The sequence below is a fragment of the Pongo abelii genome, chromosome 6 (assembly GCF_028885655.2).
Source record: "Pongo abelii isolate AG06213 chromosome 6, NHGRI_mPonAbe1-v2.0_pri, whole genome shotgun sequence".
NCBI lineage: Eukaryota > Metazoa > Chordata > Mammalia > Primates > Hominidae > Pongo > Pongo abelii.
Genome location: NC_071991.2, coordinates 139,820,018 through 139,846,105, shown reverse-complemented (window position 1 = coordinate 139,846,105; position 26,088 = coordinate 139,820,018). Strand labels below are relative to the sequence as shown.

General features: G+C 44.2%; 2 protein-coding genes across 5 annotated transcripts; one reads left to right on the top strand and one right to left on the bottom strand.

Moving 5' to 3' along the window:
• Positions 1-49: 49 nt before the first annotated feature.
• LOC129060498 (uncharacterized) lies at positions 50-24,380 on the top strand. 4 transcript variants are annotated; one of them, XM_063726178.1, is made up of 8 exons: positions 50-429; positions 4,479-4,588; positions 5,657-5,788; positions 9,077-9,291; positions 10,172-10,237; positions 12,390-12,448; positions 22,895-23,032; positions 23,611-24,380. In XM_063726178.1, exons 2-6 carry the CDS (start codon positions 4,479-4,481, stop codon positions 12,401-12,403), a joined length of 537 nt encoding a protein of 178 aa, XP_063582248.1. In that variant the 5' UTR covers positions 50-429; the 3' UTR covers positions 12,404-12,448; positions 22,895-23,032; positions 23,611-24,380. The 4 variants fall into 4 exon arrangements, with proteins under 4 accessions (XP_063582248.1, XP_063582249.1, XP_054415904.1 ...); XM_063726177.1 differs by lacking the exon at positions 23,611-24,380 and adding an exon at positions 13,544-14,042 and having other exon boundaries at positions 62-429; XM_063726179.1 differs by lacking the exon at positions 12,390-12,448.
• Positions 20,746-21,158, bottom strand: LOC100453450 (small ubiquitin-related modifier 2-like). The gene has a single exon (XM_054559931.2). The coding sequence runs from the start codon at positions 21,141-21,143 to the stop codon at positions 20,856-20,858; it is 288 nt and encodes a 95-aa protein (XP_054415906.1). The 5' UTR covers positions 21,144-21,158; the 3' UTR covers positions 20,746-20,855.
• Positions 24,381-26,088: the final 1,708 nt, after the last annotated feature.

Genomic DNA, 26,088 nt, shown 5'->3' with positions numbered 1-26,088 from the left:
CAAGAGTGCGCCTTCCGTGACGTCACAAGGACGCGTCTTCGCCGATACCATAAAGGTGGGTCTTCGGCAACGTCAGAGGCGCGGGTGTTCGGCTACGTTACTGGGGTGCAACAGTGCTTGGAGTTGGGCAGTGTTCTCGTCAGAGTGGGGACTGGTAACAGCGGCCTCCCCGCCAGGTCCTGTGTGTTGCCGGCTGAAGAAGGGTAGCTGAAAAATTCAGACCCAGCACAGTGTTTATGTTGGTCAAAAATAGAAAACTCTGTCTGGCGCGGCAGAGGCAGGAGGACCCTTCAGGCCAAGAGCAGCCTAGCAACATGGCGCAACCCCATCTCTGTAGTCCTACCTCAGCCCCCCAGCTACTTGAACCCAAAGGTTCAAGGCTCCAGTGAGCTATGATCCCACCACAGCATTCCAGCCTGCGAGATTGAGGTAAATCCTGTCTAAAAAAATAAAGAAACTATCCAAGTGTGCAACAGGGAGGGACTGCTAAATAAAACATGAGGCTGGCCGGGCCCTACTGTAATCCTAGCGCTTGGGGAGGCCGAGGCAGGAGGATGGATGGCTTGGGCTCAGGAGTTCGAGACCAGCCTGGGCAACATGACGAAACCCGGTCTCTACAAAAGATACAAAAATTAGCCGGGCGCGGTGCCCACCTGGCCTAATTTCTGTATTTTTTTCTAGAGATGGGGGGAGGGCCTCGCTATGTTGCCTGGGCCAGTTTCGAACTCCTGAGTTGAAGCGATCTTCTCATCTTGGCCATCAGAGTTGTCGGGATTACAGGCGTGAGGGACCGCGCCCCACGTGGGTTAGGCTACTTAATAACATAAGAAAGTGCTCCGCCAGGCTCAGTGGCTGACGCCTGTAATCCCAACACTTTGGGAGGCCGAGGCGGGTGGATCACCTGAGGTCAGGAGTTGGAGACCAGCCTGGCCATGGTGAAACCCAGTCTCTACAAAAAATACAAAAATTAGCCGGGCGTGGTGGCGCATGCCTGTAGTCCCAGCTACTTGGGAGGCTGATAAAGGAGAATTACTTGAACCCGCGAGGCGGAGGTTGCATTGGGCGGAGATCGCACCACTGCACCCCAGCCTGGGCGACACAGCGAGACTCCAAAATTTGACACCAGCCTGGGCAATATAGTGAAACCCTGTCTCTACAAAACAAACAAACAAAAACCCAGGCGTAACTGTGTCCACCTGTGGCCCTAGCTAGTTAGGAGGCTGAGGCAGGAGGATCACTTGAGGCCAGGAGCTCAAGGCTGCAGTGAGCTATGATAATCCCACTGCTTCCCATCCTGAGCAATAGAATGAAAGCATGTCTCTAGCTAGCTAGCTAGATAATTGATACGTAGTTTTGTATCAAATTTTTTCCCTAGGTTTGAACATGTTTTTCTAAAGTAGCATTCAACACATCAGCATTTTACAGTGTTATTGTTAATATGATTTTTTTTTTAAATACAGTATCCTTTACAAAAGCAGTTTTGTCTTTCAAAGCACATAGATAAGGCCCTCAAGTGAATTTGTCTGATGTTGGCGACCTTGGTACCATTTTGTCCACTTGATTGGAAAAGTCAGTCAATAATTTCAGGTCACTGTTGGCCTTAGAAGAAGAGCCCAAAGGCAACAAGCAAAGGCGCTGGTGTCCAATCGCCTTCTAGAAGCATTTTCACTTTCCCTTAAGGTTTCCCTTGATGAACATAGAAGTACTGTATGTAGAATTGACCCAGTGCTGCCCTGGCAACTTTGTATATTAGGCCAAATTTACATTTCTTACCTTTATGAGAGGCACCCTGGTAGGCTAGTGGAGTTACACACAAAGTCTGATCTCAGCTGCAGTGTCCAGAGATGCAACACGGGCCAATCAAATAACATTCTCTGAGCCCGTTTCTTTAGCTGTAAAAGAAGAATAACATACCTATCTAAAAAGGCAGCTTATTGTATTTGAGTGGTCTTTTATTTTCTATGAAACTGTGTTTAACACAGTAATTATTTTCGTTTGTATACTACATTTGTGTTGTGGTTTTGGGTTTAGTTTTGTTTTTTAAATGGAGTCTTTTTTTTAGTGGTTTTTTGTTTTGTTTTGTTTTGTTTTTGAGATGGAGTCTTTCTATTGTCACCCAGGCTGGAGTGCAGTGGCATGGTCTCCACTCACTGCAACCTCCACCTCCCAGGTTCAAGTGATTCTCCTGCCTCAGCCTCCTGAGAAGCTGGGATTACAGGTGCCCACCACCACACCCAGCTAATTTTTAAAATATATTTTTAGTAGAGATGGGGTTACAACATGTTGCCCAGGCTGGTCTCAAACTACTGGCGTCAAGTGATCCACCCGCCTTAGCTTCCCAAAGTGCTGGGATTATAGGCATGAGCCACCGTGCCTGGCTTGTTTTCAAATAAGGGTTTCTTGGCTAGGCATGGTGGCTCACACCTGTAATCCCAGCACTTCGGGAGGCCAAGGTCAGTGGATCACCTGAGGTCAGGAGTTTGAGACCAGCCTGACCAATATGGAGAAACCCTGTCTCTACTGAAAATACAAAATTAGCCAGGCGTGGTGGTGCATGCCTGTAATCCCAGCTACTCAGGAGTCTGAGGAAGGAGAATTGCTTGAACCCAGGGGGCAGAGGTTGCAGTGAGCCGAGATCGCACCATTGCACTCCAGCCTGGGCAACAAGAGCAAAACTCTGTCTCAAAATAAAAAAAAGATTTCTTAAAATGATATTTTCAGTATTTTATAGATGATGTGTAAGCAGCAATCTTAATAGGATGTTACCCGACACTTTGTGAGACTGGCAGCTGATTTCATCCAGATGTCTCTAATTCTTTTTTCTTTTTCTGTTTTTTTTTTTTGACAGAGCTTTGCTCTGTCACCCATGCCGGAGTGCAGTGGCACGATCTCGGCTCACTGCAACCTCCACCTCCCAGGTTCAAGCGATTCTCCTGCCTCAGGCTCCCGAGTAGCTGGGATTACAGGCACGCGCCACCAGGCCCAGCTAATTTTTTGTATTTTTGGTAGAGACAGCGTCTCACCATGTTGGCCAGACTGGTCTCGAACTCCTGACCTTAGGTGATCTGCCTGCCTCGGCTTCCCAAAGTGTTAGGATTACAGGCGTCAGCCACTGTGCCTGGCCCAGATGTCTCTAATTCTAACATGAGATGTGTTGCAGGATCATAGCAGAGTGAGTTGCTGACGTATCCAGAAGGAAAAGAGCATGGAACTCTCACGACAGCTGTCCTGAGAAGTGTGTGTGTGCTGTGCTTGAATATCTCACTGCTCATTTATACACAGGCTTTCTGTTGACTGAGTTAACATTATCTGTTTCATAAATAATGTAGCCCTCTTTCTTTCTTTCTCTCTTTTTTTTTTTTTTTTTTTTTTGAGACAGGGTCTTGCTCTGTTACCCAGGCTGGAGTGCAATGGTGCAGTCTCGGCTCACCGCAACTTCAGCCTCCTGGGTTCAAGCGATTCTCCTGCCTCAGCCTCCCAAGTAGCTGGGATTACAGGCATGCGCCACCATGCCTGGCTAATTTTTTCTTTTTTTTTTTTGAGACGGAGTTTTCACTGTTGTTACCCAGGCTGGAGTGCAATGGCACAATCTCGGCTCACCACAATCTTTGCCTTTCAGGTTCAAGGGATTCTCCTGCCTCAGCCTCCCGGGTAGCTGGGATTACAGGCATGTGCCACCACACCCGGCTAATGTTGTATTTTTAGTAGAGACGGGGTTTCTCTATGTTGGTTAGGCTGGTCTCAAACTCCTGACCTCAGGTGATCTACCCGCCTTGGCCTCTCAAAGTGCTGGGATCACAGGCATGAACCATCGCTCCTGGCCTAATTTTTGTATTTTTAGTAGAGAGGGGGTTTCAGTATATTGGCCAGGCTGGTCTCGAATTCCTGACCTCAAGTTATCTGCCTGCCTTGGCCTCCCAAAGTGTTGGAATTACAGGCGTGAACCACCATGCCTGGCCAGCTCTATTTCTTTAAGCCTACATGTTTTGCACTTGTTAAAAGTATTTGAACATACAGTTACTCAGCTTCCCTTGTTTATGCTTGAATTTTGTATAATCTTAAATATTTTTTCCAATCTAAGGTTTATTTTATCCCGTTTCTTCTATATTTGTATAACTTCAGGTGGCTATCTTCATTGAAAGTTTTTTCTCAAAAGCCTTAAAATAGAACATAGTTCTTGGCAGCAATTTGAAAGTTATTTGAGGAGAAGGGGAGACTTACAATGATGATTCAAATGAAGCAAACTAAAAAGTAATGAAGCAAGACAGAGGAAAAAGCAGTATTCACTTGAGCACACCCCAAAAGAATAACATTTCAAATGTAACTAGAAAAAAGTATGCTGAAGTTCGCAATACAGAAATAATTATTAATAAGATAGCTTTAAAGCCCTGCTCAGCTTTTGAATGTTGGGAATTGACCCAGAGGTGGCTGTAACCTAAGATGATTCCTTCAGTAATGACCATTTTTTCTTTTTCAAGATGATGATTATTCCCCACCTTCTAAGAGACAAAGACCAACGAGCCACCACAGCCACCAGTCCCAGAACCCGCCAATGCTGGGGAGTGGAAAATGAGGGAGTTCAACTCTGGTAAGTTCTCAGCGAAATCCACGACATTTTCCTTTATCTTCTGGACTCTCAGTGTGACTGATGAAAGTTACCACATGCTCTGCAGGGGGAAATGGTTTAGCACGTATTACTACATCTTAATCACATCTTTGTAAAGCCAGGAGCATTTTGAAAGTCATGTTACAGACATTGTTTAAACATAGTCTGTATTTACCAAAGTATAGGACATTGTATCATCTCATATTAATTAGTTAGTTGGCTCAAAATTAGTGTCAATGACTTAGTAATTCAGTGATTTCTGTTAGCTTTAAAACCTTTATTTCAGAACTGTTTCACCTCTTGGTTTTCATTTTTGCTGTGTGTCACTGCCTGCCGGCTGCTAATTTATTAACTCCCGGTGAATCATGTGTCCTGTGAAGGGACTGAATATTAGTGGCAAATTATGTTGATGATTTGTATTTTGAATAAACAGTTTGAATACATAGAACATTAAGCGTGTATACATTTTGAAAATAGTATTTTAATATTCTACTGTGTCATAGTCACAATGATTGGATATATATTGAATTTATGTGTACTTTAAGTTGTTATATGTTTATGGTCTTTAGCATTCTAACGTGCAATTGTATATCTGTTAAGTTTTTTTTTTTTCAAGATTAGATTCTGATTTGTTGAGGCATCTGTTTGATGCCACATTAAGTGGCCCAGGCTTTGTGTAGGGGTTGAGGTTAAAGCAGGAAGAAGTGTGGTGAGAGGCAGGGGTACCAGGATTAGGTTGGAATACCTGGGGGTGCTCTGAGGCTCCCCAAGTTTCCCTGGTCTTGGCTGGCTGTGCTGCTGGCCTGGGCATCTGATGGGCCTGCAAGGGTGGTCCAGGGGCTAGGGCAGGGACTTTGGAGTCATGCTGTTGGCTTTGAATCCAGACTCCTACACTTGGTAGCTGTGAACTCTCCATGCCTCAGGGACCTGCAGAACTGAGCTCTGTCTGAGCCAGATTCCATCCAGGCACTGCGGATCCATCCAGAGGGGCACTGTCTCAGGTTGCTCACTATTCACTGCCTTCTCAAGCAGATCCTTGTCTCCTTCTAGGCCCTCACAATCCAGTGGAGGAGACAAAAATCATCTGCCTCTGTCCTTCTGGGCACGCCTCATGCCAGGTGCATCTGTGGACAGGGGCCATGCTCCTGGGCTTCCAAAGTTGGAGAAAGCTGCCAGGCTCAGGTGGGTACATCACAGCAGCTGCTGCCCTCTGGACACAGTGACAAAAGAACACTCTGGGCCTGGAGCCCTGGTCTGGGGCATTGGGCAAGGCTGTTGCACTTCTCTGAGCCGATTTCTCCATCTGGAAAGTGCACTGATTGTATCTCCCTGTGGGCACTGAGGGCTCAGTGTTAGTTTGAGGGCCAGCATCTGGGGTTTGGGCTGTAATTCCCCTTCAGCCCCATAGCTGCGGGGAACAAGGGACTTTGTTGGGATTACCCTAGGCATCAGTCTAGCTTCCTGCCCCTGGCTTGGGCTCAGCACCTGAAGTAGTCTAGCGGGTAGGTGGTCCTGTAGGGGGCTGGGGCTTTTCCCCAGACTGAGGTCACACCCAGAGCCAGAAATCTTGGTGCCTGCTCTGGGCAAAGGTGCCAGCCTGTGCGACAAGAGCGAAACTCCGTCTCCAAAACAAAAACAAAAAACCTTGCATCATTTCAAGGGGCTCACACCTCCCTAAGGGCCTGGTAATTGGCTGGCTCTGGCCTGCATCTGGCCCCAAGGGTGTAAGTAACACCCCACCTTACCTGGTTTCTTCCTGCCAGGGCCAATCTTCAGACCTCAGGACTTTGCAGCCTATCCCACCTCCCCTCTGGCCAGCCTTGAGCCCTTGTGGGTCCAGCACTTTTTCCAGGCTGTCTCCTGGTTGTCCTTCTGCCTCGAGGCCTGGCTCATGCTGCTCCACCTCCCACTCACCAAGACCCACAAGGACCACTCCACACCCAGCTCAGCCCCATCCCCTCAGATAGTCCTTTCTGTTTCCTCAGGTGGCCAGGTGCATATCTTGGTGTGAGGACCTTCACTGTATCTGGGAATGCCTACTGGTCACCTCGGTGACAGAGACCAAGGCATTTACCTGATATGAGTGTCTTGGTTCACTGTCTACATGGCTAGGGAGGGAGTCAATAATAGGCTTTTCACTTGCTGCAAGGGCCAGTTCTCCTGGCCTCATGGCTCTAGGGATGGAGGACGCTGCAGGAGATGCACCGCTCACTTCCCAGCTGAGGACTGTGGGTCATCTCAGGGCGATTTCACAGTCACCACATGCCCCACCCCCTCAGCTCTGCAAATACCAAGCAGTGCAGCCTGCCTAGGGGATGATGGGCTCGAGAGTGCCCAGGTAGTGCCCAGAGTGCCCTTGGCCGGCCCCTCACCTAGCTGCTTCCACAGCTCTGTAGCAAGAGTTCTAACCTTTTTTGACCGTGAAGCCTGCTGAGAATAAGAGCTGTGGACTGTTTTCCCAGAAAGGCATGTACATGCTCTCCACACAAAACTTTTCATCGTGGCCAAGCACAGTGGCTCATGTAATCCCAGAACTTTGGGAGGTGGAGCCAGTCGGATCACCTGAGGTCAGGAGTTCAAGACCAGCCTGCCCAACATGGCGAAACCCTGTCTCTACTAAAAATACAAAAAATTAGCCAGGCGTGGTGGCAGCCACCTGTAATCCCAGCTACTCCAGAGGCTGAGGCAGGAGAATCACTTGAACCCGGGAGGCGCAGGTTGTAGTGTGGTGAGATCACGCCACTGCACTCCAGCCTGGGTGACAGGAGCGAAACTCTGTCTCAAAAAACAAAACAAAACCAAACCTTGCATCGTTTCAGGGGGCTCACACCTCCCTAAGGGCCCAGTAATTAAACCTCTTGGGCCTGAGGGTGAGAAACTTTGTCTGAGTTCTTCCCCGAGTGATCAGCCCAGGGGTAAGGAAGGAGAAGCCAGAAAGCAGGACCCATGAGAAGGGCCCCCTCCTGGAGTTTGAGGCCCACTCCCTCCTGCCCCTGCCTCTCCTCTGTCCAAGACTCCTCCCTGCTCTGCCCCACTCCTGGGGCCGTAACCATGGGGAGCTGTGGTTTTCTACAGGCCCCTGGGCACAAAGTGGGCAGGCTCACCTGGAGGCAATCAGAGTAACATGGCAGGAAGTGAGGGGGAAAGCCGTCCTGGAACTGCGCCTCTCTGTCCCCTGACGTCACTGGTGTGCACTCCTCCCTCCCCTCACTCAGGCAGTGGCATGAGTTCCACGTGAGCGCTGTCCTGCTCCCTCTGCTGCCTCTTTTTTTTCTTGGGGCTACAATAACACTTTCCCTTCCCCAGCCCTGCCAACCTGGTGGGACATTGGGCTTCCCTCTCACAGGGTCCTGGGGACAGGCCCATCCTTTATCATACCCACAGACCCTTTTTTTCTTCAGGACCTGGGGAGCAGCCAGGTTCCATGAGTTAAATGCAGATCTGAACCAAGCTGGGATTAGGGTAACACTCTCCTCTACTGAAAAGTAGCTAGGGATTCCAACTAGGTGAGAAGGAGAGTGGGGCAGAGCCATACCAGACAAGGACTGATCACCTGGAAAAAACCTGCCATCAAAGGTCTTGGCAAATGCTGGGTGCAGTGGCTCACTCCTGTAATCCCAGCACTTTGGGGGGCTGAGACAGGTGGACTACTTGAGGCAAGGAGTTCGAGTCCAGCCTGGGCAACATGGCAAAACCCCATCTCTACTAGAAATACAAAAATTAGCTAGGCATGCTACACTCCTTTAATCCCAGCTACTCAGGTGGCTGAGGCAGGAGAATCACTTGAACTGGGGAGGCAGGTCGAAGTGAGCCGAGATTGTGCCCCTGCACTCCAGTCTAGGAGACAGAGTGAAACTGGGCCTCAAAAAAAAAAAGAATATGGCCTTGGCAGAGAGGGGCCAGCCCCGCAGTGCCTTCACTTGGGTTTCTCCTGGGTAGGCCTCTGCCATGAGGAGGCGCTTCGTTCTGCCTTTCCATGGCCCACAGCAATGGAATGTCTGCTTCTGGGGGTTGGGTGGGAGACTGCTGGCAGAACTGGAAACCTTCAGGTGGGGTTTTTTTATTTTGTTTTGTTTTCGAGATGGAGCGTCGCTCTGTCACCCAGGCTGGAGTGCAGTGGTGGAATCTCGGTTCACTGCAACCTCCGCCCCCCTGGGTTCAAACAGTTCTCCTGTCTCAGCCTCCTGAGTAGCTGAGATTACAGGCATGTGCCACCATGCCCGGCTAATTTTTGTATTTTTTGTATAGATGGCATTTTGCCATGTTGGCCAGGCTGGTCTTGAACTCCTGACCTCAAGTGATCCACCCACCTCGGCCTCCCAAAGTGCTGGGATTACAGGCATGAGCCACTGAGCCCAGCCCCTTCAGGGGAGTTTTGAGGCTTCACTACAATACTCGTTTCCTGTGGCTGCTGCAACAAATGACCACACACTTAGTGACTTAAAACAACCAAAATGTGTCCCCTTCCAGGTCTGAAGGCCACAATTCTACAGCAAGTCCTGCGAGTCAAGCTGGGAGCAGGCTCGGTGGCTTCCGAGGCTCTGCGGGAGAATCCGTTTCCTGGCCGTGGAGGTGGCCTGCACTCCTCAGCTTGTGCTGCCCGTCTCGAATGACTGGAGTTTCCTGCTTCTGTCACTATACCTCCCACCCTCTCCATCACCTGCTCTGCTCTTATAAGGATCCGGGTGAGTACATCAACCCCAAAAGCCAAAGACCCTTAACTTCATTATATCTGCAAAGCCCCTTTTGCCATATAAGGTCATGTTTACCAGTTCCCGGGATTAGGATGTGGGCATCTTGGGGGCATCAGCCTGCTACAGCTAGGCTGCAAAACTATTACACCCTCCTGGTGTTTCAATGATTGGGAGAAAAAGGGTTGGCATTTTTTGCTTAGGGGTCCCTCTTAAACTTGTATCTGTAAGGTCTGGGGTCCCTCTTAACCTTGTGTTTTTGTTTTTGTTTTTTTGAGGTGGAGTCTTGCTCCATCATCCAGGCTGGCAGTGGTGTGGTCTTGGCTCACTGCAACGTCTGCCTTCTGGGTTCAAGTGATTCTCCTGCCTCAGCCTCCTGAGTAGCTGGGACTATAGGCGCCCGCCACCATGCCCTGCTGTTTTGTATTTTTGGTAGGGACGGGGTGGGGGTGGGGCTAGGGAGGGGGGTTTTGGCTCTCTTGCCCTGAGCTCAAAGCGATCCGCCTGCCTCTGCTGCCAAAGTGCTGGGATTACAGCCTGCACCACTGCACCCGGCTGCTGTAAAGTCTTATTCACACAGCTGAGACATGTTTTAGGAAGTTTGCTAAAAGACCCCTGGAGACCTCCTCATTGTGACCTCCCTGTTGTTGTGTTTAATTTGATTGAACTTTTCTGCCCTCCTGCTTTTCAGCTTCTCTAATAGTCTCCCATTAAACCAATTCTAAGAACCACCAAAAAAGGGAAATTTTTTTTTGAAAGCAGTAAAATGATATGGACTGTTAGAATGTAAAATATATGAAATAAGTCATTATATGTTAGTGCTGCTCTGACATAGGGACATATTATTGAGAATCAACTTTTGCTTGATTTTCAGAGAAATGGAATAATCGTATCGCTGATCTACGTAAACAAATTGAAGAATTGTCTGAAAGAAAATATGGTATGTCTAAACTGGAAAAGTCCTGTAATCTTATGTTCATGGGCGTTTACACAATGGAGTTACTGTTCATCATGGAGGTACCGTGGACAAGCCCAGGGCTGCCGGCGAGTCATGCCATCCTTACACGTTTCTCCTTGTAAGGTGCTTTATAGTGTCTACACACTTTGTTTCTAGATTGCTGCAAAGCTGAGGAAAAGTTGTATTTCTTTAATTATTAGTTAGCATTTCTTTTAAATTTTCAGTATGGAGATTGGAAATTTATTTACATATTTATTGCAAAGTCCTGGGTCTTAGGGATTTCATTGAATTATTTATTTATTTTTTTTGAGACGGAGCCTCAGTGTGTCACCCAGGCTGGAGTGCAGTGGCACGATCTCGGCTCACTGCAACCTCCGCCTCCCGGGTTCAAGCAATTCTCTGCCTCAGCCTCCCGAGCAGCTGGGATTACAGGCGCCAGCCACCACGCCTGGCTGATTTTTGTATTTTTAGTAGAGACGGGGTTTCATGATCTTGGCTAGGCTGGTCTTAAACTGCTGACCTCCTGATCCACTCACCTCAGCCTCCCAAAGTGCTGGGATTACAGGTGTGAGCCGCCATGCCTGGCCAAATATTATTTTTTTAAATGAATTGTTTCTCTTAGTCTGCTTTGTTAAATTTGGAATTCATCTGGGCGTGGTGGCTCAAACCTGTAATCCCAGCACTTTGGGAGGCCAAGGCAGGCAGATATCTAGGTCGGGAGTTCGAGACCAGCCTGACCAATATGGAGAAACCGCGTCTCTACTAAAAATACAAAATTAGACGGGCGTGGTGGCGCATGTCTGTAATCCCAGCTATTCGGGAGGCCAAGGCAGGAGAATCACTTAAACCCAGGAGGCAGACGTTGCGGTGAGCCAAGGTTGCACCATTGCACTCTAGCCTGGGCAAAAAGAGCAAAACTCCATCTCAAAATAAATAAATAAATAAAATGTTCAGTACTCACCAAGGTGCCCCTGTTGTCTCTACTTTTATCTTGATGCATCACTGAATTGATGTTAGATTTCAAATTCATCATTGCCCTTATGCTGTTCTATCCTGAAGTCACCTTTATATAATGATGAAAGAAATTAGCGATTTGTTATTATCCTCTCTCTGTTGGTATACATCAAATGCTCACCTAAAAAGAGCAACAACCAGTGGAAAACACATGATGTTTTTATTTGGATGACTATTTACTTGTAACCTACTAGCAAACTATAAAATTGTATGATATGCAGAATTTCAACTGAATTGCTTTAAGTGAACATTTAAACATGATAAACCATATTGATGGTATTCATGTTAATATACTTAAAATGAACATTTTTCTTCATCATGAGTAATATAACCTACTTCTCAATGAAAACCTAGCATTAAATTTGCTAATGAATTCAATAACATTTCCATAATATTTTTAGTTACATGCTTAAGGTTCTCTTAGTGTTTCTCCCACTTTTTAATAGCTTATGCCTTTTTCGCCTTTGGTTTTTTTTGGTTCATTTTAAAGCAAAAATCTCACAACATGTGATACCCGGAAACACTGTAACCTAGTGGCAAGACCATAGGCCCTGGGGACACAGGTTGGCCATGTCTCTTCTCCTGTCTGAACTTTAGTCTCCTCTTTTGTGGTCATGAGAACTGAAGATCTGTCCCAAAGATTTGATAAGATAGTAAAGTGCTTCACATAATACCAGACATATAAATACACGGTAAATGCTTCCTCCTTATATTTTTATTGATTGATTGATTGAGACAGAATCTTGCTCTTTTGCCCAGGCTGGAATGCAGTGGCGTGATTGTGGTTTCTGCAACCTCCACCTCCTGGGTTCAGGCAATTCTCCTGCCTCGGCCTCCCGAGTAGCTGGGATTACAGGTGCCTGCCACCGTGCCCAGCTAATTATTGTATTTTTAGTACAGACGGGGTTTTACCATGTTGGCCAGGCTGGTCTCGAACTCCCGACCTCATGATCTGCCTGCCTCGGCCTCCCAAACTGCTGGGATTACAGGTGTGAGCCACTGTGCCCAGCCTGTCTTTTCTCTTCACACCCACAGTTCATGATGAAATATTAAATATGTACTAGTGGATATTACTTTGCTGAATATTGCCTAGTGAATATTAAGTATTCTCACCTTTCAGACATGAACTTATGAATTCAACAGGTGAAGATTTACAACTTGATAGATCAGCTTCGTGAGGTACGTCTTCAGTCGTAAGTCAGATTAGAAGATTACGTGAAGTAATTAACACTTAACATTGATTTAATGGTAGCTTCCACATGAAATAGTATGCCTCTAAGGATTAATTATGTCCTAGGACAGAATTCATGTTGTCAAAATTCTCATACTCTCTAGAACCATAAACTCATTTTCTTTTTATTGTAAATATTGCATTTATGGGTAGACAAAACTGAAAGAACAATATTTGTTCTACTTTTGAGATGCAAGATTCATCTGGCATAATGCATTGAACAGGTTATTATTGAAGTCTACAGCAGTCAACTGAATACGCATTCATCAAATGTCCATGATATGCAGGACATAAGTTTTCTTTTAGAGTATGGAACCATGCATATCATCTTTTAATTAGATGATTTAGTTAGATATGTTTTTAAAGAAATAGAAATATAATTGATTTTCTTGTTTTGGCTCTGGAGTGGAATGGGGACGAAACAGAATGGATTCGCACTGTTTAGATTTACTAAAATGGAAGGATTGCAGCAAGATCATATCCCTAGTCTCCCTGTAGCAAATGTCACCTGCTAGCTGGTTCTTTTTGTTTGTGTTTTTTTTTTGTAAGTTGAAGTTTTGTTCTGTCGCCCACGCTGGAGTGCAGTGGTATGATCTCTCAGCTCATGGCAAGCTCACCTCCTGGGTTCAAGCAATTCTCCCTGCCTCGGCCTCCTAAGTAGCTGGCATTACAGGCCTCTGCCACCACGCCTGCCTAATTTTTGTATTTGTAGTAGAGTTGGGGTTTCACCATGTTGGCCAGGCTGGCCTTGAACTCCTGACTTCAGGAGATTCACCCGCCTCAGCCTCCCAAAGTGCTGGGATTATGGGTGTGAGTCACTGCACTTGGATTTAATGGGATATTTCACTACAGACTTTGGTAAACAGAATATTAGCATTTTTGGTGTTCTTTTTATTTTACTCATACTATTTTTCTTTGGACTCAATCACAATAACAGAATTAAAGATCAAAGTGTAAAAGTTAAAGACCAATACAGATTGAATAATTATTCTTTTCTACATACTGTGTTTAAATGTTATCCCTTTTTCTTTTTGTTCTTATAGCTCGAGCTGTAAAAGCCAAAGGTCCGGTGATGATCCCATACCCTTTTTTCCAGTCTCATGTTGAAGGTTTTTATGTAGAAGTCCTTCCCAAAGGAATTTTTTTTTTTTTTTTTCTTTTTGAGATGGAGTTTTCACTCTTATCACCCAGGCTGGGGTGCAATGGCGTAAGCTTGCTGGTCACTGCAACCTCTGCCTCCTGGGTTCAAGAAATTCTCCTGCCTTAGCCTCCCAAGTCGCTGGGATTACAGATGCCCACCACCACACCAGGCTAATTTTTGTATTTTTAGTGGAGATGGGGTTTCACCATGTTGGCCAGGCCAGTCTCGAACTCCTGACGTCAAGTGATCTTCCCTCCTCGGCCTCCCAGAGTGCTGAGATTACAGACGTGAACCCATGCCTGGCCAGGAATTTTGTTTTTTAGGAAAGCTTTCTACTAATGGAATTCCTGGCCTTGAGAGGATATTACTTTCGAAGGAAAGGATTTTTTTGTTACTAAAAGGTAAGATTCTTGGATTCTTATTGGACTGTTATCTCTGTTATGAGTAATCCATCTTTAGTCATTCACCACTAGGGTCATATTTAATTAAGTCTGAGTTATTTTATGGTGGTTTTGTTTTGTTTTGTTTTTACCGAATTTTGTTCTCATTGCCCTGGCTTGAGGGCAATGGCGTGATCTCAGGTCACCACATTCTCTGCCTTCCGGGTTCAAGCAATTCTCCTGCCTCAGCCTCCTGAGTAGCTGGATTTACAGGCATGCGCCACCATGCCTGGCTAATTTTTTGTATTTTTAGTAGAGATGGTGTTTCACCATGTTGACCAGGCTGGTCTAGAACTCCTGACCTTGGGTGATCCACCCGCCTCGGCCTCCCAAAGTGCTGGGATTACAGGCATGAGCCACCGCGCCGGGCCTGGGCCTGCTTCTTTCTCTTTTTCTTTTTTTTTTATTAGCAGCTTAAAATTGATGCCTTATTCAGACACAAGCAAAAGGACATTAGCCCAGCTTTGGAAATAGGTGTGAGCCCATATATGATTTTCCTAGTTTCTCCTCCCCCTTTGCTTTTTGCTCTCTTGTTAGTATGTTAATTGTTTTCACTCTCTGAATCTTTTTTCCCCATTTCTTTGGCAGACATTTTTACTTGTCTTGGAAGAGTAGGTGAAGAGCTGTTTTTAGGACTCTTTGAAAGGGTACAGTATGGGTGACAGTCTTGGCTAATGGTAACATCCAGGGAGCTGGGGTCAGCGTGAGCTGGAATCAGTTCAAATTAGCAAAGCACTGGCACTCAGTGGCAGGAATACAAGTGACTGCAAAGTGTTAAACACATCTGGAAAGGGATACTGACATCATCCTCAGAATCTGTGGGGAGTTCACATAGCCAGTTAAGACCCATTCCTCTTTGACCCTATAAAGATTCTTTAAAGAATAATACCCTTAGTGGTTTTCTAGCCAGCTTGCCTGCTCATTTATCTTTGAGGACAACATGCCTTGTGGAGCTCCACAGGCCCCAGAGGGGTATGGATTCTGCATTTGAAAGTGCTGAAGCTGAGAGACTGGGTCTTGGTGGACCCCAAGAGGTCTGTTTCTCCTCTACTCATTGTTCCTTTTTTTCCCAGCAGCTGGCATTGGTGTTTAAATGGGTTGTTCTTTGCTGTTTTAAGTTGTTTCATAGTGGTGTGTCAGGATTTGGGTTTTCTGAATACTTTCCAAGCTGGTGACTTGAGTGGTGGTTAGGGAGGAGCTGTTTTAGGGCTGTTCTGGAGCTATTGAGGTCAGGTGTCTAGATACTCCCAGCTTATCTGTTGAGGAGAATGCTGTTCTCATTGTGCTGCCTTTGGTGGTGCTGTGTGTGGCTCTTTACATGTGGGTGGAGGTGAGCTGGGGGAGTTAATGAGATCTTTTTTAGGTGCTTTTGATAAAGTAGCCTGCACTACAGGATTCATTGTGACTTTTTTCCTTAACCTGTGCATTTCTCTCTGCTGGCTTTTGCTGTCTTTCTCATGCCTTTGATTTTCCCAGCTCCTCTTGGTTGAATTAACATAAGTGCTCTGCTGTGGTTTAAATGTGTCCCCCAAAGTTTATGTGCTGGAAACTCAATCCTCAATGCAACAGTTGGGATGTGGGGCCTAATAAAATAGCCTTCATGAATGAGTTAATGTTGTTATTGTGGTAATAGATTAGTAATCACAGAGTGGGCTTATTATAAAACAGAGTTCAGCCCCTTTTGCCCTCTTGCTTTCTTGCACTCTCTTTTCCTTCTGCATTCCGTAGTGGGATGATGCAGCAAGAAGACCCTTACCAGATGCAGGCCCCTCAACCTTGGACTTCCTAACATCCAGAACTGTTAAGAAATAAAATTGACTCCTTTCCTTTCCTTTTCTTCCTCCTTTCCCTTCTCCTCCCTTTTCTTCCCTTCCCCTCCCTCCGTCTCTCTCTCCCTCCCTCCTTCCCTCCCTTCCTCCTTCCCTCTTTGCCTTCCTTCCTTTCCTTCCTTTCCTTCCTTCCCTTCCCTCCTTCCCTTTTTCCCTCCTTCCCTTTTTCCCTCCTTCCCTCCTTCCTTCCTTTTTTCTTTCCTTTTTTCCTTTTTATAAATTATGCAGTCTGTGGTATTCTTTTATAGAAGCATGAAATGGACAAAGACAGACTCCATTTTCAAGAGCAAGCACTTTTGTAGTTTCTGAGCGAATTATGACTGCAAAGGAAGTTCTATAGGTAGCCTCAGATCCACTACCTAGGAAGCATGCTACCAAGCAGACCTAGGATCTAGGATTTGATCAAGTGCTGAGCAACATGATACCTCTGCAATTTAGCACCTCCCTCTATACCTCCAGTTGGCTCAGCCCATCAGGGCTAAAACTACCCCTCATATCCTAGTGTCTCTTGTAGGCAGAAGCCTTGCCTAAACCCTAAGCTGCTTGGCTCATATTCTGTCTTGTGCTTTTTTTGTCGGGGGTTCAAATATATACAAAAGAAATATGTTGAAACTCCATGCACCCAACCCGCAGATTAAGCAGTTGCCTCCATTTTTCCAGATTTGTTTCATCTGCTTCAGTCTCTCTAAAAATTTATGTTCGTACAGGAAAAACTGAATAAATAGCTAATTCTCCACCCTATCTCTCATCTTAAGTCACTTTTCAGAGTAGGAAGTTAGTGACCTAGTAACCTTCCCTCTAATGTCCAGTAGTTTTTTTTCTGAATACCATTATGAACATGATATTCCTTGTATTCCTTGTATTCACTTGTATTCCTGCCACTGAGTACCAGTGCTTTGCTAATTTGAACTGATTCCAGCTCACGCTGACCCCAGCTCCCTGGATGTTACCATTAGCCAAGACTGTCACCCATACTGTACCCTTTCAAAGAGTCCTAAAAACAGCTCTTCACCTGCTCTTCCAAGACAAGTAAAAATGTCTGCCAAAGAAATGGGGAAAAAAGATTCAGAGAGTGAAAACAATTAACATACTAACAAGATTATTGTTTGCATTTGATGTATTTCAGGCCATTGCAGTCTTTATTGTTTTGGATGCTTACATTGTCTCATATAGGTTAATAATTATCTCTTCAAGTTGACTGTCATGTCTTTTTGACGTGATCCTGTTGGACTATGATGGCTTCCTTGCTTTCTGGCAAAAAAGCTGTTCCAGGATCAATATACTGCACCATACATGGAGTCAGCCATTTCTCTAGGGAACCTTGATTCCTTTTAGTAGAGAACACAGTTTGAGGTCTTGGACTGAATGACTTTTGTGAACCTCCTCTCCTGAGACTACAGCCTGCATCCTTGCATATAGCCCATTTGAAGCTCTTGCTAGGCACCAACAGATCTCCTAAAACTGCTATATAGTTCTGCCTCACTCTTACAAAGATTCATCTCTTGAGAGTTTTGTGCTCTACCCCTAGGTGTGGTCTTTCTGGTTCTGAAGCTTTTGCTTCAGTCACCCTGAATTTTGCCAGCCCTATGCATGCTATACCTTGGATTGCCAACTTGCCCTCACTGAAGCCAGTTCTCTGGTTAGAATAGTTGCCCCAACCCATGCCTAATACTCTAGTAAACAAGGTTCTACCTGTGCTTAGGTTAACTTTTGCTCCTTTGGGCCCTGTGTTCTACCAGCATTCCATTTATCTGAAACTGTCCCTCACCTTAAGAACTTATCTGTTCTTTAATGATTTACTGCTGCTTCCTGGGTTCGAAAGAACCCAGTTCAGGAGTTTCTGTTTTAGTTTGAGATCTTATAGGCCTGTCTCATCAGGTTGGTGTCAGCCCAGCTAGGATTAGGCAGAATTGGGTGGGGGCTGTAGTGCATTTTTGGCACAGCATGTACCTGTCTGACTAATTCTCTGTCTTTTCTTTCCTGTTGCAATTCATGGGTCTTAGCATCTTCTGAATGGTGTTGAGTAGGTCATCCTGTTGATTTCCTGCTAGGGAGTAGCATACTCTGGCTCTGTACCATTGGCCAAGGGACTTAAGGATAGATGAAGGGCTCCAGTTTTGTTAAATGGAACAATATGAAGAGATGGCATTGTAAAAAAAAAAAAAAAAAAAAAAGGCTTGGCAGCAGGGCCCATTTGAATGGTTGGTCCTTGGCTCCTGTGTTGATATAGGCAGATCCTTGACGGGAATTTGGAATGATCCCAAATATTGTAGATCACTGGTACATCAAGTCATCCTCAAGGTTGTCTGTGTAACAGTTTTGAATGATATTTTGTCAGTCTTTGGAGATTCCCTGTATAGGGTTTAATCATTTAGTTATTTCAGTTGAGCCTGTTTCGTTTCTTTGCAAGGAGATAAGAAATGTGAAAGAGATGCAGACATTAGGGAAAAAAGTCAGGAGCCTTGTTTCCCCACGCTCTACTTGGGTTCTGGAACTGGACTCATAGGTGAGTAGTGAGGAGCTGGGCCCAAGCACATCAATCCTAGATCTAGCTCTGCTTTGCGCTCACTCCAGTTCTTGTATCAAATTCACTTCAAGCCACCCAGAGTAGTATGTAGAGGAGTCATTCAGGACCGTGCTTATACTTCATTATATCAAATGGGAGATGCAGTAATTTATAGCCTATTATTTCTGGAGTCTGGAGATGGCTCTGCATAAGATTTGCTGAAGCAAATTTTATTACATTAGAAGAGAACCTAGCTGGCTGCATCCTACACTGGAAGCTTTTAGATGCTAATGAGGAGGTCATGTAAAGGGCACAGAATGACTCTGGAATCCATTCCCCGCCAAGAAAGAATAATGACATTCTATGTTGGCCTCTTTTCATTTCCCTTTGATTTTGAGTAATAAATTCTCTCCTCACTTCCCAGCTGAACGGTTTGGGAGTCTCTATTCCCTAGAAAGACTCTGGTCACATACACATCAGATTAAATTAGGTGAAAACTCTTTGGCCTTCATGAATGTTGAAGGATTTCAAAGGGCTAATGGAAATTCTTCTAGAAGTAACTGCAACCTCCCCCTTCCGGGTTCAAGTGATTTTCCTGCCTCAGCCTCCCGAGTAGCTGGGATTACAGGCGTCCACCACCATGCCCAACTAATTTTTGTATTTTTAGTAGAGATGGGGTTTCACCATGTTGGCCAGGCTGGTCTAGAACTTTTGACCTCAGGTGATCCGCCCGCCTCAGCCTCCCAAAGTGCTGGGATTACAGGCGTGACCCACCGCGCCCAGTTAAACTTCAGTTTTTCATGTTCCGTGCATAGGTCAGGGTCTTAGGGAGTGATTCATTCTAGCAGAACTCCCTGGATTTTAAGGCAGGTGTTCCATTTATTAATTGACAAAGGAGGCATATTTCTCCCTGGTAACCCAAAGATTTAGGTCATTTTCCCAGAGACTCCATTTCCACTGTGAGGGTTCTTGGAAAACTAAGCAGAGGATGAGGAAAGTCTGTGAACAAGCTTGCTGGTCTCTCCCTGTCCTACAAAAGAGCATACCTCTTCTGTAACCAGAAGGCCCTTTTGATTAGTCAAGGCTGGACAGACTGAGATTGGGGGGGGGCGGTGTGTGTGTGTGTGTCTCGAGACAGGGTCTCACTCTGTCACCCAGGCTGGAGTGCAGTGGTGAGATCAGAGCCATAGGTAACTTCATTTCCTGAAGCTTTGAGTGCAACTTAGTCGATAAAGTGGTGTCTGTTTTGGTCTCTCAGATCACAAACTTTCTTTTCTTTTTTTTTTTGAGATTACTCAGGGATTACAGGCCTAAGCCACCACACCTGGCTTCAGATCATACTTTCTTCCGTGCCATTAATTTACTTTCAGCCCTGTTTAGTCTGTTTCTTGTTGCATCTAGTTAATTTATTACATTTGTAATGTGGAGAAATATGAGTCAGTACAAAGAAGTAAGAAAGTAAGAAAAAGTAAAAATCAAAACCAAAAAGCAGAACAAAGAGAAAGTCCAAAATGGTGACTATCTTCTGTCTGTGTATAAAAGACTGTGAGGTAGGGCACACCTCCATAAGAGAAGTCACAGGGAGCCACATCTACCCACCCATATTTATGTCCTTTGACTTGCTTTTTTCTTCTTCTTTTGTGTTTATTCCTCCTCCGCAAGTAAGTCACTGCACTCAGGAGAGAGACTGTTGGATAGGAGGGGGGAACAGGTGTTGTTCCTCTGGTGATCTTGGACATCAGGTTATTTTTTTGCAACCTACAAAACTATAAAGTGAAGTTTTGGCAGTTCCTCAGAAAGTTACCAGTGGGGTTTCTTTTCTTTCTTTTTTTTTTTTTTTTTAAACAAGAAGTTTATTTAAACAACAAGACACTTGACTTGAAGGGAAAACTATCTAGGATTCTTTTTTTGTTTTAGAGTAATTTATCCCTACTTAAAGACAGATTGCCCTACATGTAACAGCTACGTACAAAAAAGTTATAAAATTGTCCTTGGTTTTACAATGATAAATGAAAAACATTAAAATTCTGCAGTTGAACAAGGTATGCAAGGATTTTTGTGTCGTTGTTTTTTTTTTGTTGAAACAGTGAGAGCAAAATAACTTACTGGACTATAAAGATAAGAGCTGAATGAGCATGCCACTAATGGAGAAAGGGGGTATTTTCACAGAATCAGTATTTTTCTCCATCCCGTCTCCACTTGATGTCAGTCAAAACATACCATTGGCTGTTTAGTTAAAAAAAAAATGCAATATGCTTGTGCACATATACCAGCTACTTTATGTACAATAAAGGAACGGGGAAGGGCGAAATGAAAGAATAGAGAAAACTATATGGTAGTAGTCAGGATGTGGTGGAACCAAATTGCAGTTTTCTAATTGAGAATGTCATCTTGGTCTTTAAAGAACAGAGTTCTGGAGTAAAGAAGCAGGTTCCCTTTTCAGTAGACACCTCCCGTCTGCTGTTGGAACACATCAATTGTATCTTCATCCTCCATTTCCAACTGTGCAGGTGTGTCTGTTTCATTGATTGGTTGCCCGTCGAATCGGAATCTGATCTGCCTCATTGACAATCCCTGTTGTTCACAATAGGCTTTCATTAGTTTACTAAGTGGTGTATGCCTCTTAATCTTAAACTGCACCACAGAACCATCCTGCCCCGCCACCTTCAAATTAATATGATCGTTGTTCTTGGACTTGACTCCTTCCTTGGGCTTTTTGTCGGCCATGGCGAGCGCCGAAGTGTATGTTTTTCCTACCTCTGCTCATTGTCATAGAGCATTTTAGTTGTTTACACCATTATTTGTACTTTCTAATATTATACGGAATGAATTGTGACTTACGAGCCATAGGAATTTGTTAGAAATGGCAAGGGAAGCACTACAGAATTTCAGTTCATTCCATTCACATAATTTAATTTCAGCTTATGTATGTCTCCTAAATAATATTAAAACGGGCCTAAAAATCAGCAAATAACTTACTTCAGTTTAGAACAGTAATTTCAAACTCGTTTATGTCTGATAAAATAGCATAATGTAACAGCAGTCTAATCTCATAAATTGTAGTGTCTCATTTCTATTTTAGTGGTGGGTTGGTGTCACTCAGAAATGAAAAAAAAAAAAAAAAAGCCACTTGGGCTTTTTGGTAAATAATATATACTTCATCATTACGTTATTTCATCAAACGTTCCACCAGAAGAGTTCATGCCCACTATCTCAGGTGATACATGTGTTGAAAATGTAGTTTAAAAGGGATTTCTGGGGCCCAGCGCAGAGGCTCATGCCTGTAATCCCAGCACTTTGGGAGGATGAGGTGGGCGGATCACAAGGTCAGGAGTTCAAGACCAGCCTGACCAACATGGTGAAACCCCATCTCTACTAAAAATACAGGTGGTGCGCACCTGTAATCCCAGCTACTCAGGAGGCTGAGGCAGGGGAATTGGTTCAACCTGGGAGGCAGAGGTTGCAGTAAGCAAAGATTGTACCACTACACTCCAGCCTGGTGACAGGGTGAGACTCTCTCAAAAAAAAAAAAAGGGATTTCTGTGTATCTTTGGGTAGAAGAGGTGGCAATGTTGTGGAAGTATTAAAATTGCGGTGATGCAATTTCAGTGCTGTAGGTCACAGTGAGATGAGAGCTGAAATTTGTTCCAGAAAATATAAGTTGGGGTGATGGAGTTATCCTATTCTAAGGATAACTTAGTTATGCTTATTGCTTAGTTATGCTTATATGCATAGTTGTGCTAATTCTGCAGCCACTAGGCACATTTCAAGTGTACAATAGCTGCATGTGGCCAGTAGCTCCCTTATTGGACACACAGGCTATGAGACAATAGCAGTGTTGCAGAAAATTCTCTCCCTACGACTCTGATAGAGGGTCTTCATATTACTGAACACTGCACACATCCATTTGGGTTCTATAAGTTGAAGCAATGAGTAAATAGGAGAACAGAAGAGAATAGATTCCTTTTGAGCGTAGTGATGGCGCATGTTGGAGAGTGAGTTGTTCACTGCACTTGCCATGTCACCCAGTTGTGTTCCTGAAGATAATCTGTGATTCAGCCTGTGCACTTCCTAACTGCCCCACTGATGAGGAATCGGTGAAAATGGCAGCCGTGTGCCCTTCTGTCTCCAGAGGGTCAGCCAGAGGCTGTCGGGCTCCTGTGTCACCTACACAGTCCAGGAATTAAGAGAGTTATGTAATTGTTAAACCCTAAAATTGGAAAAGAGTTAATTCAGTCAAATTCAATGAACAAAATTCAGCCACTGCTTAGGTTTCTTTGCAGAATAGCACCTCACTTTCTCCTGCCTTAGCTATCTGAAGTGGAATGAACCAAGTTGAAATCTGCTTCCCTGTAAGTCTAGTGCATTGGTCTGTTTCTGCTTTGAGACCTTACAGAATCAATATGTGGAAGAATATGCAAAGTGTTGTTCAGTCTTAAAATTCGTTATCTAAATTTTATTTTATTTTTCTTCTCTAGATCTGGATCTATAATGAAGAGCATGAATTGGTTTTAAATAGTTTCCTTTGTCTAGATATGTCAGAGACTCGCTCATCAGACCCGCCACAGGTCATGAAATGCCACGGGTCAGGAGGATCCCAGCAGTGGACCTTTGGGGTGAGGAGTGCTCGGTGATGTTGGGAGAATGCGCAGAGGCCCACAAGGTTGAGTGAGGGGGTGTGGCAGATGAACTCATCTTCTACCTTGGGGGGTGGTCTTCTCAGTCTGCAGTACAGTGGTCCCCCCAGAAACCACAGGTAGTACAAACCCTGTATATACTGTATTTTTTTCTAGAGATATACCCGTGATAAAATTTATCAATTAGGCACAGTGAGAGGTTCACAACAATAACTCAAATGAAATGGAACAGTTATAACAACATACCGTGGTTGCGCAGTGGCTCCCGCCTGTAATCCCAGCACTGAGAAGGCTGAGGTGGGCGGATCGCCGTTGCCCAACAGCCTGTTTGTTTTCTCTATAAAAACAAATCAATATACTATAATACAAATTGTGATTGCGGTCAGAAAATATCTTATTGTACTGTGCTGCAGATAACAAACAGCAGAAAACTAACCTTTGGATAAGAGGGGCTATTGTATCCCTTAATCTGAATTCTTAAATGCTCCATATCTCCTCTGGATTTCCATGTTTTGCCAGTAATTGGCAGTATTTTTTTCTTGCTGCCTTTTTTTCAGAAAAACAATTGGCCATACCAGGTGTCGGTTGGACAGTGCCTGAGAGCAGTGGATCCCCTGGGTCAGAAGGGCTCTGTCGCCATGGCGATCTGCGATGGCTCCTCTTCACAGCAGTGGCATTTGGAAGGTTAAGGTGGATGGTGTGGCAGGAACGTTGCTTCGTCAGGCGTTGCCTCCCGTGTGGAGTTTGGGGCTTTAGGAAAGCCTGGGTTGGGTGGAGCAGAGCCATTTTGGAGAGGATGACAGTTCTCTGTCCTCCTGGAGATGCCTGGGTGTGTTAGCAGAGGTGACACGTGTCTGACAGAGATGGGAGCTCTGTGTCCACAGGTGAAGAAGTATGTTTCACCCAGACATTAAGGTCATTTTTGAGCTGCTGTTAAGGAATTTCTTGCTTATAGAGGCAAACCAGAGTATCATTTTAACCCTAGAATCAGGCTTGTACAGAAGGATAAAACCCAGGAAAATGGATATTTCTATTCACATTTATTTATGTCTCTTTTTAATCCCCTTTAATGATGCAGTGGTTTTTATCTGATCAGGAACTTGTCATGATTTCCTTTGTTAGACTTCACAGGAGATAGTGCTTTTAAAAAAAAAAAAACTTCTATTATTTGTTTAGTATGTTGTAAGCAGATCATTTTAAAAAACTGAATTTGTATTATGTTTAACTTCAGAAGGCATCATTTATAAGATAGTATGGCAGTTAACTATTATAAAATTATTTTGATGAATTATGATACAATCTACATAATAAAGAATCCTTTTGATTATTTAGGATATTTTGTCTTGTATTGGGGCCTCTGGTCTGAGGTGTGTTGCATGCTCTTGGATTCAGGTGATGACCCAGTAGGTTCGGTAGAGTCCTCTGCCTCTCAAGACGCGTCCCAGTTTCTTAGCTTGAGCTGTGTGACCTTAGATACTGGACATTGAAGTTGCCTGTGCAGCACCCAGGGAGAGCTGCTCAACCGGCAGTTGAATATAGAGGTCAGACTCTTGGAAGACGTAGCTCAATTAGAGAGAATACATTTGGGAATCACCTGCATATACTAAAAATTCTGAAATATAAAGTGAATTTTCCTCCCAAACCACATCTTAAGAGCAGAGATGGTCTCATATTGCAGGGGATGCACTCAGATACTTTATCTGAACCACAAAACAGTTTAAGCGCCACATCCTAAATATTTTATCTGTCATTTGACTTCAAAGGCCAGGATGGTACATATGGAAAACAAGAGCAGCAAGATGGTAGATTGAAATCCAACAGTGTCAATAATCACATTAAGTGTAATGAATGTAAATGCCACAGTTAAAAGGCAGATTAGATAAAAATGCAAGATCCAACTATATGCTGCCTATAAGAAACTCACTTTATGAATACATTAAAAATAGAAGCATGGGAAGATATATGAAAGACATCTGAATAGATAGACAAAGTAGATTTCAGCACAGAGAATATTACTACAGATGATATAGAGGGTCATTTCATGAATAAAAGGTTCAACTTATCAAGAAGAAATAATCCCAGTTTATCAGTTTTTGTGGCCTTTATTTTGAAGTTCTGTTACAACTGCAAGAAGTACACCCATCCACAATTGTAGTAAGAGATTTCAACACACCTCTTAATAATTGATAGAACAAGTAGACAGAAAAACAACCATCTCGGCCTAATTGACACTACCCAGTAACACAATACTTGGAACATTTACCAAGATAGACCGTATTCTGGGATATTGAGCAAGGTGTGATATACGTATAGAAATTCAAGTCATGCAAAGTAGAATAGAAATCAATAACAGACACTTGGAAAAATCTCCAAATATTATAAGAAACTAGCACACTTCCCAATACCTTATGGGTCAGAGAAAAAAATCAAAAGGCTATTTTGAACTGACCAAAAATGAAAATACAACAGTGTGTGGCATGCAGCTAAAGCAGTACTTGGAAGTTTTATAGCATTAAGCACCTATATTAGAAAAGGATACAAGTCTCAATGACTTTAGCTTCCATCTTAACAGAAAAAGAGCAAGTTAGACAAAGAGGCAGAAATGAAATATTAAATACCAGAACAGAAATGAATGAAACAAAACAGAGAAAATAAAGCTAAAAGCTGATTTGAGAGATCAATAAAATTGATAAACCTCTAGCCAAAAAAAAAAAAAAAAACACCCTGAAATTACCAACATCAGTAATAAGTTGCAAGCACACTAGAGTCTACAGCTGCTAAAAAGCATGCTGAACAGCAGGAGCTCTGATTCAGTGCTGTTGGGAGTGCAAAGTGGTACAGCCATTCTGGCAAGTTTCTTCCTAAACATACTCTTAACCTATGATCCAGCAGTTGTGCTCCTTGGTGTTTACCCAAAGGAGCTGAAAACCACACGAAGCCTGCACATGGATTTTACAGCAGCTTTATTCATGACTGTCGAAACCTGGAAGCAAGATATCCTTCAGTACAGGAATGTTTTATAGCAGCTTTATTCA